This window comes from Vanessa atalanta, chromosome 3 (genome assembly GCF_905147765.1).
Source record: "Vanessa atalanta chromosome 3, ilVanAtal1.2, whole genome shotgun sequence".
In the NCBI taxonomy this organism is placed as follows: domain Eukaryota; kingdom Metazoa; phylum Arthropoda; class Insecta; order Lepidoptera; family Nymphalidae; genus Vanessa; species Vanessa atalanta.
Window position 1 is genome coordinate 1,194,342 of NC_061873.1, and position 19,991 is coordinate 1,214,332.

The following is a 19,991-nucleotide window of genomic DNA, read 5'->3' on the forward strand; positions in this document are numbered from 1 at the left end:
AGTATCAATAAACACAACTCATTATGTTTATAACCCACTACGTTTTAATCTTACTGTAATAATATTAAATAAAAATAAATTAATCTTGTTATTGTAATTTGTAAACAGAGTTTCCAGCTGATTGTCTCAACGTCTGTAGACGTCAACGTGTGTTGATAACAACCACAATAATTATCAATCTCATTTCTATTTGTATTTAGTACGCTGTACGAGTTTTGTGTTCATCGTACGATGTAACGAGTAACGTCATTGCAGATCGTTCATAGCTGCTTCGGTTGTATTAAATATTGCGTAAAAAAGCGGAAATTATAAATAAAGTTTATACATAACGAACGACGGACACGTTCCACTATTGTTTATTTAATTCAATATTAAAAAATATGTCAAATTATAAGTGTTACTTTTTAATAATAGTTGCACTTTTAGTGACTAAAAATTCGTTGGGATTATCGCCGGTTATTTTTAGTAAGTACCTACTAATTACATTACATTGCCGTTTATATTTAACCCAGGTTTTTCTAGAATGTTTAATATCAATTTAAAATATATTGTTGAATGAGATAACATTTTAATAATGTATTATTTTTATTTCCACATTGTGTATTTATTTTTTGATTTTTAATAATGAATTGATTCATTTAAATACTTACAATAGAATTTAAATAATTATAATTTTGGAATGGATAGTATGAAAGTCAGAAAATAATATAATAATACAAAACTGTTATGTAGTATGATTATATAAAGTCATAACTACAATTAATCTGTCATGGGATTACAAACTTTTTTTCTATTATATATATTATATTTTTTCTATGGAATACCCAATTAATATTGTTATCATTGTTGTAATAAATATATCTATAATCCCTTTATTGGTATTTAGCACTTATTTCATATGAGTAAAAATTAATTAATAATAATAAATTAATAAATAAATTGTTACAATCTGTAAAAATTCCACTGCTGGGCTAAGTTCTCTTTCTGGAAAGAAAGGTTTAGTTGTTTTTATTCAGACTGCTTTGATTCGGGTTAATGGATAGGGCTCATGCAGGTTTCTTCACAATATTTTCCTTCCAACACTTTTATTAATTAAAATAAATAAATATGTAATAAAACAATATTCTATTTGATAAACTAACAATTATTTATATTAATTTACCAGTACCAGGGGATGGGGGAAGCCAATTAGAAGCCAAGTTGAATAAAACAAATGTAGTTCACTATATTTGTGCAAAGACCTCAGAGGATTACTTCAACATATGGCTCAATCTAGAACTGCTTGTTCCATTCGTTATTGACTGCTGGGTTGACAATCTGCGCTTAGAATATGATAATGTTACCCGAACAACACGTAATCCACAAGGTGTTGATATCAGAGTCCCAGGCTGGGGTAACCCAGAGCCTGTAGAGTGGTTGGATCCATCACACGACTCAGCTGGGTCGTATTTTAACACTATTGCAGATTCTCTAGTGAAAATAGGATATGTTAGAAATGTTTCCTTGAGAGGTGCTCCATATGATTTTAGAAGAGCACCGAGTAAGTATTTATCAATTTTAGTATTGCATTTTCTTTGTATGATAATTTTAATTTAAAAGATCTGTTTAAAAATAAATTTAATATTATATTTCCAGATGAAAATGGAGAGTTCTTTATAAAGTTAAAATCTCTCGTTGAGGAAACTTATGCGATGAATAATAATTCAGCAGTGACATTTATAGTGCACAGCATGGGTGGATCCATGGGTCTACATTTCTTAAGATTGCAAAAACAGTCCTGGAAAGATCAGTACATTCGACGGATGATATCTCTTTCCACACCCTGGGGAGGTGCTATGAAGGCACTGAAAGTTTTTGCAATAGGTAAACTATAAATATTATATACTGGGATATTTTTTAAATAAACCTTTTTTTTAACTTTGACTCAATTTGCATTATACTGACAGTAATAAAATGTGAATTATAATAATAAATATTAAATTAACAAAATTTGATATTAAAAGAATATAATACTAAATTTTGATTATACCTTAACTTAATTGCAATAAATAACATTAATGTAAATGATATAAAATAATGTTACAATTAATTAAAAAAATAAAATAAAAATATAGTTAATTGCCAATAAACTAAACAGATAATAAGTTATTAAATTAAATTTTCTGGCTTGTTATTATTGCTTATCTTTAAACCTAATGAACAAGCAATTACTCTCCCACTAACTGAATATATAGTCGCTTTTAGGTTTGATATACAAGTATGTTTTGGGTTCACGAGGCCTCTCCTTAGACACCACCTGTTTGGTGAAATAATTTTATTTGTGTATAGTGAACATTTTTATGAGAATATAAATAAAATATTGTAATAATATATGCATGCAAGCATGACTATGCATTATGAGTAACTATTAAAGGAAAACTAAATCCCTATCAATAAACCTTTACCTCCTACATCAATGACTAGGCAATACTTAAAGAAATGTTGATTGACTTATTGAACAAAACAAATTAACAGGAAAAAACATACTGACCATTGTGTATTATGTACCTATAAAGTATATAGCCTATTCCAACCGCTAGGGGAGTAAAGACAAATAAACAACTTTGACCTTGATGATTGAATTGAAGCGATGTGATTCACCGACATTTCGAATGTAACGCCCGTTTCGAAGTTCTTATCGAAACTTTGAAAATAAAATTAAAGTGGATATAAGTAGTTAAGTGGAATAGCGTTGTATTGTAAATAAAGATATATTAATCAAGAACTGTTTTTAGTACACAATGCACAATCTAAAACGTAATAAGTATTAGCAAATCACATGGAATATGCTGAGATTTGTTTGTATCTACTCCTGCGATTGGAATAGGGTATACTCATGTTTACATTTTTTTAGATATTGGACATTGGGTAAGAGTTATGAAAAACTAATGATTCTTAAAATTCTATTTGACTCGTCTTTATATTTATACTTTTGTTTGTATTCAATTCTTATGTTCATTAAACTTGATTTAATGTCTTTTTTCCAGGCGATGATCTCGGCTCGTTAATGTTGAGCGAGAGTACATTGCGGACAGAACAGATCACTTGTCCCTCCCTCGCATGGCTGCTGCCCTCTCCCAATTTTTGGAAACCCTCTGAGGTGCTCGTGCAAACCGATAAATTCAACTATACCATTAATGACCTTCAAAAATTGTTTACGTGAGTATTTATTATTATTATTTTATAAAACTAAAACAAACTGTTATATAAGGAAATTAGAAAAAATTTAAAGATAGCTATTGTACAATTAAATATTTCTATTTTTTATTTAGAACTACAAGTACGAGTATACGTGTTTTACATGAATAGTCCAATTAAGTAGGACGCGTAACTAACACGAATATACAAATGGTATAACACTTGAAATTGGTTCGTTTAAGCATTTGTACGTATTCTATATAATATAATATGTATGTGCATTTCTTAAGATATGTATGGAAATACCTTTAAAATATACAACCGATAAAACTCGCTTGGGTGCACGGGGTTGTATGTCGACTGTCGAGGTTTTACTATGGGCGGGTTTGGGTCGTTCGTTTAAGTCTGTTGAGCGCCGTCCATGTCGAGTTTCAGGACCGAGACGGACCGAGTCTTTACTAGGCAGTCACTTCATAGTTTAAAACCATGATGTTTTACTACAATAATGCTTTTATTATAAAAATTATATCATAAATTTTGTTCTTTTAAATAGTGAAAACTAATAAATAATGAATAAATCTTAAGTTTGGAGAGTGGTTAGTTAGCGGCCGATATTGTCACAGCGACATGGAGCTGCCGAACGCGTGGGAGATGCGGCGCGACACGGAGGAGTTCTCGCGGGACTTCAGCGCGCCCGGCGTCGAGCTGCACTGCCTGTACGGGTACAACGTGTCCACCGTCGAGAGGTTCGTACCCGTGACTGCGCACTGCCTAGCGAACTCGCGCACGTGCCCAGGGCCCCCGGAAGGGAGAAGTTAGGAATAAATAACAATTAATAGTGTCCAGTTGACCTAAGACATCCCTTGGTGTACTTTACATTGTTGTGTTCCTGTTTAGCAACAAAATAGCAACGTAAGAATTGGTTTATATTTCTTACAGTATTGCAATATTAAAAATAATAAAAAATAAAACACCGATCTGTGAACGTCTCATTCGTGAAGTTAATGTATTTATTGAAACAAAACAATTAGCGACAATGTGGTGACATTTAATCTCACTACTTATCTGAACTTGTGATGTTGGTTTTGACATTTGACTTCGTAATATAATTCCTTCAACAATTAATTATTTATCACATGGAATCGAAGAGACTACTAACTGGGCCACGAGTGTCCGTGATATCATTAATCGCCCAGGTTCCACACACGTTATCTATCGAGGGACGCCTGATTAATTTCGGGAGCGTCCAATCGATTTCGATCTCATCCGGAGTCGCGGGCGGGCGCGGTGCGTAACGACGTCCCGTGTTGCAGGCTGGTGTACAAGGCGGGCTCGTGGCTGGACGGCTCGCCCACGCTGGCGCGCGGCGACGGCGACGGCACCGTCAACCTGCGCTCGCTCAGCGCGTGCGAGCGCTGGCGCGCCGCGCGGCGCGCGCACCCGCTCAAGAGCCTCGCGCTCAGCGGCGCCGAGCACCTGCGCATCCTGCACGACCCGCGCGTCGTCGCCTACCTCACCACCGTGCTGCGCCCGTGATACCGTCGCTAGCTAATCGAGTGCTCGTACTGTAGAATGAAGTTTTTTTTTTACACAAATCTCGTATAGTGTATGCAAATGTAGGTTGCATTCGCGACACGGTTCGGTGGTCGGTTAGTTGGTATCTGAAATTATTTTAAAATAAGGTTTACCAAAAAACGAAGTTAGGAAAATCCTATCGCCAAATATTTAATATTTTTACTTCAGCGATGCGTTGTAAGGGTATTTCTTAATAAATTTAATTATAATTACTTAGAATAATGTAGGGCTAGTCGCGATTATGCCTTAAAGGTTTTTTTTAATGAACATTGAATAAGCAACGAACAGCCTCCAGCTCTCTTAAATATTGAAATATAAGTGTAATAATAAAATTCCAATTCTAAATATCTCATTAATAATCCGCTCTGTCGTAGACCTAAAGAACTTTAAATTCCATACGATGCAATTTTAAATAATGTTCAATGCGATTAGATATCTTAAAAGTGATAGTATTTACAATGTGATTAAAATATTTAAATATGTTAAGTTTTCTAGAATTTTATTATAATTGAAGTCGCCCCTTAGATAATGGTTCTTTGTCTCCAAAACACTAAAAAAAAAAAAAATTAAATTGCATTATGTGCAAAATTATGTAATTAATTGTAAGTTGACATAATGATTGTTAAATGATAGTATTATTCAGTAGTTAGAATAAAGGAATTTTTAATTAAAAAAAAAAATCCTATTTTAAAGTTATCGGCCTGCCAGGAACGACACTGTAAGTGGTCTGACATTACTCAACACTGTCTTACTTATTAACGTTGTATAGTGTGTGAATATTTAAACTTTGAATTTGTCTCTCTCGGTCCCCAGTTATTTGACATTTGAAAGCGAAGCATTGTTTCTATACAACGTTTTTCAGTAAGGGGTTGGTTCTGTTTAAACTTGCCAAGAATATATTTTTAATCTTAGTAATTTAACATAATTTCAGCTCTCTACTTCTGAATATTAATTTATTGTAGAATTAATCAGACATGGTGCAATTTTTTTTTTTTTATAAGCAAAAGTCAATAAAAATTTAAAATGTTTTTTGTGTAATATTATTTTAAATATAAAAAATAATATATATATATATATCATTCATGGTTATGATTTTTAATATTCTTTCATTGGAATATATTCTTTGTATTGTAAATTTTTGAATATGAAGAAATCGGAATATTTTTTTAATGTACAATCTAATTATAAATAAAATAAACTGTTGATCTCCAGCTCTCTGTAATATTTTGAAATTTTGTTAGTTTTTACTTCATTATGAAACCTTTCGACCCTGGTTTTATGGTCCATAGGCATGGTTTATTTATGGAATAAAATACTCATTATTCTGCTCAAGAAGTTAATACATCTTTTATAAACTCACTCACATATATAATATGTCCAATCTACTTACTCCTTTTGGTAGTGTAATAATATCAATTACAAATGATATAAGTAGCTAATAACGCATGGCAATATACTATATGTAACCTTATAACCTTCAACTGTTTACCTTAGCTTATATGGCTGTGATATAATAAATTGAGAACTCATTAATCAAATTAGCTGTTCTATTTAGCAATAGGAAAATCAAGAATGACGAGTCCTTTTTTCGTGATACAATATAATATATAAATTATATATTTTCTGTCTTTAAAATAAATATACGTATAATTACATGTTTATCGATAAAAAAAATGTGTTTTAGTTTTACATTCAAAATAAATTAAAAAAAGAAAATAAGGAACGTAACACCATGTTTTATTGTCACCCTACATCACAAGTCATCCTCGCGCTCCCTGCGAAGTACAAAAACAGACATTATTAAAATTAACTTAGAAAATAAAACACGATTTCATAATAAACATGTAATAGAGAATACTCGAGATATTCATATCGCTATTACATTATATTAAAACATTTAACACTAGGATTAATTGGTTTAATTAGCATATGAAAGGCCGTGCGAGACCGTAGGGGGGGATTACCACCCACTCATCGCATACTACCACCAAACAGTCGCAAATCGTCGCGTTCCAGAAGTATTAGTGATACAGTGTAATTACAGGCGCAAGGGACATACCATCTTAGCTTTGAATGTTGGCGCAACAAAACCAATCACCGATCAAATTATGTAACCAAAATTGATTTACAGTGAGTAAGTAAAAATAAAAAACGATATAGTGACCTTTATGCGAAAGTCCTAGTCTCACGGTCACCCTACCCGTCACCAGCGTTGTATACAATAGTCTTAACATAGTAACAATTATACAATAACTCTTTAAGTGCATACATACTCAAATATACATTTTCTTGAGTTGTATTGGTTTTATCTAGTCAATTCCAGCCATAACAGGATTAAAGTAAAATAAAATATGAATTTACAAAGATATGAACGCGAATATCAGGACTTAAAATAAACATAAAAATAACTATATCTGTGTTATTGGTACAAACTATATCAATGTAATAAATGTACGATTATCGCTTAGATAAAATAGATATTAAAATAATTATATATTTTAACCCAAATTTAAAGATTTAAATTGTTTTGAATTCGATAATGATGTTTTGACTGCAATGCATTTTGTGTCAGAAAAACAGAAAATAATAAAAAATATTTTCCGTTCTAAATGCAGATAGGATGAGACCTTCTTGAATAAAGTACCGATAGAAACGCAATCACGACATTTATTTTTATGTTATATTCACCATTACTTCTAAAATGAGATGTGTATTTACTGACAAAATAAAAAAATAAAAATCCTTTTTATTCTGACACTACAAATATCGATACCATATTACGCAATCACAAAAGATCCTATAGTAGCAGCATTTGGAACAGATAATATTTTAAGAAATAAATAAATAATCGGGCGCAAAATTGGCACAGCAAATACTTCATGTAAGGTGTTTATTTCAATGATAATATTTAATAAAATTTCTACGAATTGTTATAATCATTAAACCACATATAATGTATAAAATATGCATTAGAGATAATTTAAATAGTTTTTCAACAATTCAGATACATTATTTTTAATTATTCTTACGTTTTTAAATACATATGTTATTCAACGTAACAAATAAGACACAGAAAACAAATAACATGATCTTTCGTTTTTTTTTTTAATCTTTCATAGCTTAGTACAATAAAAGTTAGGTCTAGTAAACTAGAATAATTGTTTTGGTTAAATATTATAAAAAATGTTTTAATATATTTCGCTTTCCAAGAACTTAAATAAACTAAAAAAACATTGGAATTAATGATTTGTTTTATTACAACAATTATTATAACCCTAACTTGACATTTTCACATTAAACAAAGTGTAATCCCATTATTTAGATCTTATAATCACAATAATATTTCACCATAAAATACTTGAAACCATACAAAAATAATAGCTTTAAAATAACTCATTCATGTATTTACAATTGAAAATAGCACTAAATAGAAACCAAATGTAATAAAATAATGACATGGATGAATAAAACAAACAATTATTGTGCCCGTGAACATTTTATTCTTATTACTAGTGCCGTGCAATCTTGTACTTTGATATCGATGATTTTCTCATATTTGATTGTTTTCTTATGTTATAGAAAATACACAGCGTGCGTCATAATCAGTGGCGACGTCAAACATGACGAATTTACTCGATAATTAACGTATGTAAAACTGGAATATTTTGACATTCAATTCAAACAACACACAAAAATATTAATATCATCGTGTGTAGTTTGTGAATATGTATGTAATACATCTCTTGCTTGATGTTAAGGAAACATGTACCGGATAAAAATCTGGCACGTGTGAACCCACTAAACACGCATTAGTGCAGGTGTTGAAATAAGTTCCAAATATTCTCCTCAAAAGGATATACAGGCTGTTACTTTATTATGAATACACACACCACTACTTATTAAACTACTACCATTACAGAACTCACTCTTCACACAAAAATTAATCAGTTAATGTAATTAAAATTATTAAATTGACATAAATTAATAAATGCTAATACTCTCTAAATTTACATATAAATATTCCTCTATACATTTCATGTGTATTAAGGTGCATTCCCACTGAAATGATTGTCAACTCCTGTATTTGCTGTTGACACAGAAAGTCGTCAACAATTTCATTAAAATTTTGTTGGCAACTCAACAATTTGTTGGAAATCTCGAAATTAAGTTGTCAATTACCCATTTGTGGGGGTGCATCTTCATATCTGGGACATGCAGGATATATATTCTAAGAACTAACAAATATTAGGAATTAAATAACTTAGATATTGTTTGGATAGCATACATTTATTAACATATTGTAAATATGCACTTATTTGTAACAATAAGATAATGCTTATTAATAATAACATTAATATAAACTAAGTTCAAGTATCAGAAATCATATAAATATAGTTCATTTGAAATCGACTTATTACTTTTATAGTTTGTGTTTTTGTCTAAATACTAACTGTTTAGTTCCTATTTGTGAATATCGATTCTCTTTACATTTACACAATTATATAGCTTACAAAAGGTTTTGTTAGAAGTTTAGAAAAAAAAGTAATTTTAAAAATTGAAAATTCACCTTCTCTTAAAATATGACAGAAATAAAAACATTACTTTAACGAATGTGTTAAAAGGATAGCAGGCTTTGTAATTTTGTGAAATTGTATAGAACAGAATCAGACTAATTGTGAACACTTATTAATATCAGTAGATATATTAAAGCACTTATATTTTTAGTAATGCTATAAGTAAAAAAATGTTATATAAATACAAATATTTAGAAATTGATTTTCCGTTTTTTTAAAAGACTAGGGAAGAGAACTTTTGTTTCCATTTTGTTTACATCGAATACAAATAAGTGATAAAGAATAATTGACTGTATTTATATATTTAATTTTTATTTGACCAGTTGAATTCTAGCAACACACAAATATCTTTTGATGTTTACCGCCTAAAACGAAGTCAAGATTCTCTACATTTTGTTTACAATTATTAAGTAAACAATTTAACTATACATTGATAACACAAAATTGTCCATTTGTGGAGACTCGACTATATAATGACTGTCAACGAGAACAGTACAGAAACGACTTTAATGAAGTCTTTACAAAAACATATATCGCCAATGATCTAATCATAACTAATGAGGAATGAATGAACGAATGATCTAACGAGCTTAAAATAAATAATATCACAATTGAATAAACACATTACTTACACAAAAACATAAATAATTTACAACGAAATGCCTAAAGTGATAATATAAATCCAAAGTATAGTTGAACCACAGATTAAATAATACGAGTACAACTGAAAAATCTCACACAAGGTGCGTTCAAGGTTACCTCAATAGATACCTCCTGTCGTTTGTTTAACAAAAAAAAAAAGCCCAGCCCAGTTCCAGTAATTGCGTAGTTACGAACGCGGCTTTATGGACGCACAAACAATATCCATTCCCTACTCGTATTATTATTGTTCTCATGCTTAATCATTGATAATTACTTTGTTTAAAATAAATTAAAGTTAATTTAATTTGATGTTTTTTTTTTTTTAATTTTTTTTAATCTGTATTATAGAGATCATAAGGACATACAACGAGGGTTTCAATCAAATAAATTGCATTACGTTATGTTAAATTAATTTAGTACTCAAGAGAAAAATGACAATAATTTAAAACATTAATAAATAACATAGAATAATATGTTTTTTGTTTTCTTCTTAGTAATTACATTTTAAGATACGTAAAAAATTGTAGAAATGTTTAAAAAAAAAACATTTTTAGCACTATTTTATCTTTGAGTTAAAAAATAGAAAAAAGTTAGAATAATTTCCTTTGAAATGTAGGTAGGAAGATTAACATTTTTAACTTAAACATAACGACTTTCAATTGCATTTACTTCTGTAATACACATATAAAATACATCATCATTCCTTTAATAAAGCTTGTCGCTAGCAAAGGCAGTTTAGTTATTAAGTAAATTTTTAATCGTTTTCCTAAGGTCTGCGCCTCGAACTCTACTCCTACACGTCTGCACTCATACGGCAGTCTATGGACCTTACCTTTAATTGCGAAATTATTCAAGCCACTCCTTTAGTATAGCGCAAATACATTCGCTCCAACTACACGCACGTGCACTCCTATTAAAAACTTACATCGAACTCCTCACCCACCCCGTGCCAATCGAACGTCCCCCTACGTCCGCACCGGTGAGACCGGCGATCGGCTCGTCCGGGCCGGGCAGCCGCGAGACGCAGACGAAACCACTCCGCGAAACAGAAACGTAGAAGCGGACGGGCGGCGGTCTCGCGGGCCGCGGCGCGCCTAGAAGCGGAACAGGACGAACCGATAGGCGTGGCGCTACCTGAAGAGGTCGGGGCGGTAGTACACGTAGACGGCGAGCAGCGCGGCCGCCAGCGCCAGCGCGGCGCGGCGCGGGCCCGGCCGCCGCAGCGCCGCCGGCAGCGCGCGCCAGCCGCCCGCGCGCCCGCGCCCCGCGCGCTCCGCCGCGCGCCGCCGCATGCGCTCCTCGTCCGCGCGCCGCTGCTGCTCCCTGCCGGCCCACGCGACTCATGACGCTTACTTCTTCAATTTTGCGGGTATTTATTACTATGGGAATACCTTATGATTTCTCATAGGCTTTCGATTGTTTAAGACGGTATTTTATTTATTTTCTTTTAGAAAAACTTAAATAAGATGGAATCAATGAAAAAGTCTTCAAAGTTGTTACTACCATAATCAAATCAATTTCAAATGGGTATGATTTGCACTTTAAGCTGAAAACATGCACCATCGTATTGGTCGACACAGGTCATACGACATAAGAAATATAAATCACTTACTCTCTTTTCTCTAGCGCCGCGACCTCGGGCTCCAAGTCGGTCGGGTCGTTTTCGTCGTATAATTTTTTCGCTGTCACCAAAATGTCTTCAAACGGCAAGTCATCCGGTAACTGCAACAGAAGCGAGAGGGGCGTAACCGGGACCGTCGAGTGTAACGAGACGCGCGGAGGAGAGTAGAGGCGGCACCGACCCGGGACAGCAGGCAGTGCATCATGGCCATGTCGCAGTCGCAGAGCAGCACGTCGGGCGCGCGGTGCAGCACGAGCGCCGCCGTGACGTAGACGGGGAACAGCGGCGCCGCGCACAGGAAGTAGTCGTACAGCCGCACCACGTCCGCGTAGCGGTTGAGGCTGTGCCCGAACCACGTCAGGTACCACGGCAGCGCGAACATCGTGCCCACGCCCGACCTGCCCGCAGCCGAAGTATCCACGGATAAAGTTGCATGTCTCATTTCTAATCGGTCAGTCGATGAGATATGAACGTTTGCGTGATTAGTGTGCAATTAATGTGTAGTTAAATATTGGTAATCAATAAACAACTCTAACCATTATACATATAATAAAGCTTTGATTTTAACTTATCATCTCTTTATGCACTATGCATGGAAAGAGATAAGTTAGAAGAAATAAATATAACACCTCTACGTTTTTTGTGAATAGATTTCAAAATTCTAATTACACGACAAAGATTATTAATATTAAGGCTTTAATTAAAATGAACATATCTTACTTTTCTAAGCAGTCTGCCAGCCTTTCATCAGCTCTGCGTATCACAGGCAGCATGTAGTTGAGCAGGTGCTGTGTGGGCTGCATCGTAGTCTGCATGAACGGTGCTAGCGGAGCACTCGGCCCGTATGACAGTCGACACAGCAAGGGAAAGGAAGCTTTGTCACCACACACCAGAAGTAATGTAATTGCTACATCATGGTAACCCTAGAATATTAAAATAAACATTAACAAAAGTCAGCAAACAAACCTGGTATTTTTTCAACATTTGCATTGTATCCGTAGATTTCCTTATCAATCAAATTCATTCCATTTAAGTATCAATCATTAAATCACAAATACAAACAATGCATAATTACATACTTATGAAAATGTTAACCTATAGAATTCAAGGTCAATTGAAAGGTGTATAAGCAAGTGGTCCGTGGCTAGCACCACCTATAGACATTGTACCCATAATAAGTATTAACCATTCCATAAATCATCAAGGCGCTGCTAACCATGAGAACAAAGATGTTAGGTCCCTTGTGCCTGTAGTAACCCTGCCTTACTCACACTTCAAACTCGAACAAAACACTACAAATTCTTCTTCCCATTTTCTAGTAGTAGTAATTATTTATGGTTAGTATTACCTTGTCTGTATGGTTTTGATAATCACTAGAGCTATTTCGATGATTTTGTCAATCACAGTCATGTTTCATTAAACAGAATGATAATTTATTTAATTCTTTGTGGTAAAATAATCCTAAGTTATAACAATTATGCAAAGGTCAAAACAGAATTTTCCTTATGGTTAAGTGTTGTTAAAATATCTTTGTTCAAGCTGTCTCAGATGGTCTTATGTGGCTTTACTTGTAGTAAAATGGTTGATTTTAATATTTTTATTATTAATTAAATACAATTGAAAGTAATGAATTAATAGATCTCATAAACATATAAATATAATTAGATCAGTAGTGTGTAAAAACAATATATATATATATTTTTTAAATAAATGTTTACACATAAAGCTTATGTGTTAACATAACAACAAATATTATATTTTATTGAAAGTCAAAACTACAATTGCATATATCACATAGTTTTGTTAGTTTGCACATTTATAGCTTTAATTTAATCAGGAAGTTAAATGTTATAAAAAAATCAAAACTTCTGTCATTCTTCCTTATTGAAATAAAAAATACAATTTTTTCCAAAAGTTATAGTAAAATATTATAACAATCAAAACATAATATGTACTATATTGTTAATAAGTGTATGATACATAATTGACTATATATTTTATTTAGATAAATAATTCACATCAACCAACCACAAAAACCACACTAGTACAATGTTTGATTTTCTTATAATGAACAAATAACAATGAATCAAAAGAGAGCTTATTTCTATTAAATAGTATTTATCAATATAAAATGACATTGATAGTGTATCAGTTCACTTATTAATGTTTGATTTAATAATATATACTTTGAAATGAAAATAATGAAGCCTGAACAAATTCCTTTTCATAATTGTTATTAAAACAATTATGATATACTAACCTGATAATATTTCAAATGCGGATATTTCATGATAACTCGTAAAATGAGCACTGTCAGCTGATCTTGGAGAGCCACTCTCTGTTCATATGGAATGCCAGGGGGGAAACGCTTTAAAGATCTGTTCACATCTAACACCACCTAGAACATAAAAGAACATTATTTTTCTATATTTTTCTATTATACAACATTTTTCTATTATATAACCACTCCTATGAAATGTGTGTAAACATTTTGATTCATAAAAGTAAAAGTTTTACAACATAAATGGTGCTATTTAACAAGCCAACTGATACATCAGTCGGCTTGTTAAATAGCTTACTAACTTGGTCTTGGTAACTTGGTCACTAACTCATGTATGAGTTTATACAAAAATTTACCTGATTATATTCAGGGTGTGTGGACAGTTCATCAAGTGATGGCGGTTCCGTCATCTCTTCCTGTGTAACACCAACTAGTAGAGGCCATATTTTTCTTCTATATTCATCTACAAAAGTGACCAAATTTTATTAAAAGTACAACAAAACTGTTATAGTTGGTTTTGACTAACATCTTGCCCATTCAAAGTGAAAGGCGATGTGAAGTAACATTGTGCATAATTTACCAAAATTTAAACTTACCAGAAATCAAACCAGCTTTACTTTTAGCAAAGTTTACCCATTGTTCCAAGTTTACTACATCTGGATTTGATAGACATTTTTCTAATTCTTTTCGCTTCTTGGTGACATCGGGGTCCTCGAACTCAAAGTCTAAATAAACAAAAAGGAAGTGACAGGAATTGATCTTCAACTTTTAGCCTGTTATTGAACACAAAAAAATAATACTTTCTTATCACTATCGTTAATTGCTTGATACGCTTAGAGTTTAATGGAAAAATTATAAGTCATAATAATTGTTTACAATACCTTCATCGAATTTCAATTCAGAAGGCGTAGAGATGTCATCGATATTTTTTGCATGATTTAAGCTGTTGGAGTCTTTATTTGAAGTCGGTGAACAGTCTCCATTAATGGTGTATTTATCACCACTATCACCATCGGGACTAATTGATTCCATCGTAAGAAAAGTAAATTTAACCAACCGAAAACATTACACCATCCTTCTCTTGAGAATGTGATGACATTTCTTATTTCTCAAACCTTAAGTGTCAAATATTATATTTAAGATAGTGATAAATTAATAATTATAAAGTATGAAAACCTATTAGCCTTTTTTTTAATTATTTAAATAAAGCTATAAAATAAGAGATGAAATAAGGTTCATGTTTTAAACCAAGAAAAAAATCAATACATTACTTAAAAAGATTTTCGAACGTATTTAACGTTTCGTTATACGCAATTAATATATAGTTTAACTTTGTTTGCTCTCTTTTATTATCATTTTTATAATAGTACTTATACTTAAAACAAATGTTTTAAAAATATATATTTTTTCACTTTTATTTCGGCGCTTGTTACTTCTAGGCAATAACGCGTCAATCCTGTGTAGTCAATTATTTATAAATGAAAATTGGTACAAATCTTAGGTGCACTATTGAAATATCGAATATCTTCAATTTGTAAAATTAATTGATCTTTTTTCAGTTTATGCTAACAGTAATGTGAAATTGGAAACTTTTTTTTAAAGTAAATTATCTTCCACACTAATTGTTTGAAAGATTTTTTCTTATTTTAATTTTGAGCAGCTGGGGCACCATCCGAGAACTACATGTAATGTTATCCATTCTTTACCGGTCATCCTGCATATAATAGGTACCATATCATCAGGAGTAGGCGTGTTTTTTTATTATTTTCCATACTTACTTAAAATGTGGTCTAGGGAATGGTGGTTTTTAGGAAGAAAAGTATATAATTTTTTTTTGTAGATAGTAATTCCATGATCTACACTCGTTGTTCAACTTTATTTATGGTAGCACTTACCATTTTCGAGTAAAATTTTAAAAACAATGCTTTTGACCTTGGACCTTGAAATATTTTTAATACTGTAGTGTTGATATTTGATATCTCATTTATAATTTGCAATTTTAAACTAAAATAAATGAATAATTATAAGTTTACCACTAATTTTTTGTCTGTTTTGAACGGAATATTAATTTTAATTTTTGTTTTTATAACTACAATTTGTGCTTGTCTGGAACTACATTGACTTATTTGTCTAGGTATAATCAGGACTTTATAATGTCATTTTTATTAATAAATAATATAATTAATGTCATTGTCAAAAAACCAACCCGATCAGGGTGAAAAATATTTAATAAAAAATTAATAACGTGTATTCATTTTATTAAATTCAATTAAAAAATATATAATGGATATTGAACTTGATACGCAAGATAAAATCATAAGAAAAATTGAAGATATTATAGATATTCAAAAAGCAAACGGTAATATTAATGCCCGACAAGTTGCGTTTAAGCTACCTTCCGAAACAAATAGTAGCATTTCAGCGAATTTAGGGAAAAGCTTAGAAACTGGTCTGTCAATAGTTAAGTCAGAACAACTCAAGAAAAAAGATAGATCACGACAAAAGTACCAAAAAGAAACGTCCGACGTGATATCGTGGCCCAGCGATTCTGATATCACTGTATTAAGAATGAAGCTATGTGCTAATGATATTAATGATAAAATGGATAATGTGGCTTTGGGAGATGGTCTTCACCAACCCCACAGCTCGTCTATGGTTAATTTAGCGACACTTATGTTACAGTCGCAACGTGCGTCTAAGCATAGTCTTGATATTGAAGAATATTTATTACCATTGACTTCATGGGAACACGCAAGAGGTTCTACTGCATGCTGCCAAAATACAAAAAAACAAATAACTCAAGCTGTTTCGAATACATCAGATATGCATAAAAAAAGAATTATTACGAAAAATATATATCAAGATGGTGACATTTCACCTAAATTTAGTGGCAGCGATTCTGATATTACTACTAAGTCCAAATTCGCAAGATTTTTACGTCTATACTTTTGTCCTTGCTGCACTTGCCTTTATAAATTGGAAATGCAAGATAAGTAACTACGTTCTCTACAAACTTTTGAAGGAAAATATTAGTTGGCGTCTCTTTGTAGATAAAGTATATGAAAACTCTAATTTCAATGACATTATAATATTATATTGTTGTTTTAAGCCTGTTTTTGATTGCTATGAATACATCTGTCATTTCTATTTTATTTCTTATGAAGAAATATTTTTACCAGTTGAGGGCAAATTTTCGGTACAATTTTGTTTCGGCCCAAAAAATATTTCAAATATCCTTGGCGACCCCTGTATTCAGTTACTTTGTATTTAATACGTATCCTTACACTATTTTTTCTTTACTTTTATTTTAATATAAGTTCAGGGTATTCCGGGCTAAGCATCCATCAAAATACGACGATTGATAAACAATAATTCAATTACTAACTGTCATAAGAGGAAGTCTACACGTTTTTACTTGATCTAAAATCGAAGAGATCATTAGAACTTTCCACGATTGATTCGACATCTGGAAGTACCTAAGATGAAGACAAATAGACTATGTACCTATATTTAAAAATATGCTTTCAGCGATATATGATAAACCACAATTTATTGCATGTAAGCTTAATCGCCAAAACTTTCCAGTATCTCTAATCTACTGATCAGAATCTAAAGAACGAATAATTTTTTAGTAAATAAATCTAGATTTCTCGAAAGGATCTTTACGTAATTATCTCTTTTCCATTCCAGTTGCATATCATATCATCTAGAAAAAATATAGTAGTGGGAGTAGTTGCCTTATCTAATTAGCGCAAACCCTTAACCCCTTTTAGGGGGTCGCGACCCACACCTTGAAAAACCCTAATATAGTTTATACTAACTAAATTACTATTATTACAAATAATAATCTTTGCATTTATCATCTATCTATCTATTATTGGCGAATTATTCTAGTCCTCCAATCGATATTTGTATACTTTGGTCAATCCCAAAGAAGACTAGAGGACCAGACGGAACGAGTTCTTACAAATAACAGTGTAGGCGTAGGACCTTTATACGCCTAGTGACGCATATGATTATAACAGCGCCGACATCACAACTCGGGGTTCGATATGATTATTCAAATCGCTATTGATATGCCTGATAGTTATATTAGCCTATTTTGAAATTCATACACAGTATAGCTAGTAGCCAACTATAATAAGGACCCCTTATTTTAGTTGGCTACTAGCTATATTCTCATAATTAATGGAAGGCAACATAAACATGGTCATCCTCATATTTATCATAATTACCTTAAGGTTAATACCATGATATTTCAAGTGGTTAAACAATTTTCATTCTTAAATGCGAAACAATCTCAACGACTCAAAAAAGACGATCATGTATATATCGAGTTGAACTGTCTTAAATTCCTATTTATTTTGTTCGTGATAAGAAGTCATAAAAGTGAAATATATGTATATATTTTGTCCATGAAATCTTCTTTAAGTTCGGAATCCACTTCTGATATTATAATATCGTCTACATTCAATAATAATAATGTTCCGACTGAATTTTAGGCTCGCTGGTCAAAGTCAAACAGCTGTCAACGCAGATTATCATGTAAGAGTGATTTCCTAAATAAGAGTTCTCTATGATTTACTCGCCCTAAAAATTCCAATAGTATAATAGAAACTCCACTTATAATCTACTAGCGTACCGGCCCGGCTTCGCACGGGTGCAATGCTAATACTAAATATACTACAGAAACTCAAGTCTTTACACACATCGTTCACAGTTTTTTGTTATTAAACATTTTAAATTTGTATTATCTTCAAAAATATTCATATTTTAAATATTATATGATGTAAAGGGCCATATTGATATATGCACAATTTATTTAAGGTACTTAATTGGATAAGGATTAATGCTGTATTGTTTAAAATCGCTTCTTAAATAGGCCATTATTTTTCGTAAAAAGTAAAAGATAAAAATTGATTATTGTTTGTTATCCATATGACTCTTTAAGGTGTACAATATTATAGTACATTATTTTGATCTATCTCTTAGGGTTCAGCCAGTGTTTGTAATGTAAGCGCAAAAAATTTGTTTATTTACGACATCACATTAGAAATCTCTAAAATTATCGTTGTTTTTCTACTATATGCGTGTAAAAGCCTACTTGAATAAAGTATATTTTGATTTTTTTTTATGTGCGTGCCCCCGTAGGTGAAGTCACTTCGTGCAAGAACTTTAATTAGGCTAAATTACAAAATGCCTTACTTATAACTTAGCTATTGAAAGTCTAAATTTGATGTTTAATTTGCATTTTAGTTTCATTTACATTGAGTACTTATTGTTTTTAATTGGTTTTGTGTGAATTTTACAGGGCGACCTCTAGTCCGAATTCATTCAAGTCGAATACGAATTTCCACCAGCGTCCTTTGTGGTCATTTTATTTCGATTGCTTTGAAATAAGTTCCTAGTTTTTAAACATTTTTGGAAAGCTAAGGAAACGGTTATGTTTTTAAAATAATCTGCAGGACAAATTTTATAACGATTGTTTTAGTTTTTAAGGTATTTTTGTGGAAAAAAAATCAAAAAAATATTGAAATAATATCTTTTTCCGTCTCGCATTTTTAAATTTGGACGGATAATTACTATATGAATATTGACAAATACCCAGTGTTTAATCGTTTTTATAAATCAGAAGAAAAAAATAGAACTAGTTTTTTAACGGATTTAATCGCGTATATTAATTATTTTTAACATCCCGACGTTTCGAGCACTTTGCAGTGTAGTGTAATAATTAATATACGCGATTAAATCCGTTAAAAAACTAGTTTTATTTCAATGTGTAATAATCGCGAAAATCTAAGACAACATTATAGAAAAAAATAGATTTTAATTGATACTTTTTTTAAATAAATTTTCGAAGTTGAATTTTTGACTTATTTTGAAAAAAAAACTAAAAAAAAATGATAACTCAAAAATGGTTAACTTTTGCGGTTAAAATTATCGCAAATAGTCACCCCTATCACCTCCTAACGGGAATACGTCGAATTACCAATAACCCTGTATAAAAACCTTTCTCTTGAATCACTCTATATATTAAAAAAAAACATTACAGAATTTAAGCATACACAAACAGACAGCGGGAGGCAACTTTGTTTATGTAGTGATTGATTATATAGTGATT

General features: G+C 31.8%; 3 protein-coding genes across 3 annotated transcripts; 2 read left to right on the plus strand and 1 right to left on the minus strand.

Moving 5' to 3' along the window:
- Positions 1-3: 3 nt before the first annotated feature.
- Positions 4-4,713, plus strand: LOC125076161 (phospholipase A2 group XV-like). The gene is made up of 6 exons (XM_047688153.1): positions 4-465; positions 1,166-1,540; positions 1,636-1,863; positions 3,027-3,198; positions 3,801-3,923; positions 4,491-4,713. The coding sequence occupies exons 1-6, from the start codon at positions 381-383 to the stop codon at positions 4,711-4,713; spliced, it is 1,206 nt and encodes a 401-aa protein (XP_047544109.1). The 5' UTR covers positions 4-380.
- A 1,216-nt stretch (positions 4,714-5,929) lies between these two features.
- LOC125076152 (TBC1 domain family member 20) lies at positions 5,930-14,961 on the minus strand. The gene is made up of 9 exons (XM_047688140.1): positions 14,752-14,961; positions 14,467-14,595; positions 14,227-14,333; positions 13,850-13,987; positions 12,310-12,512; positions 11,771-11,987; positions 11,581-11,690; positions 11,103-11,291; positions 5,930-6,527 (listed from the first exon to the last, which is right to left on the minus strand). Exons 1-9 carry the CDS (start codon positions 14,900-14,902, stop codon positions 6,506-6,508), a joined length of 1,266 nt encoding a protein of 421 aa, XP_047544096.1. The 5' UTR covers positions 14,903-14,961; the 3' UTR covers positions 5,930-6,505.
- Positions 14,962-16,134: 1,173 nt separating this feature from the next.
- On the plus strand, positions 16,135-16,966 carry LOC125077263. Its single transcript, XM_047689150.1, has one exon. The coding sequence runs from the start codon at positions 16,154-16,156 to the stop codon at positions 16,865-16,867; it is 714 nt and encodes a 237-aa protein (XP_047545106.1). The 5' UTR covers positions 16,135-16,153; the 3' UTR covers positions 16,868-16,966.
- Positions 16,967-19,991: the final 3,025 nt, after the last annotated feature.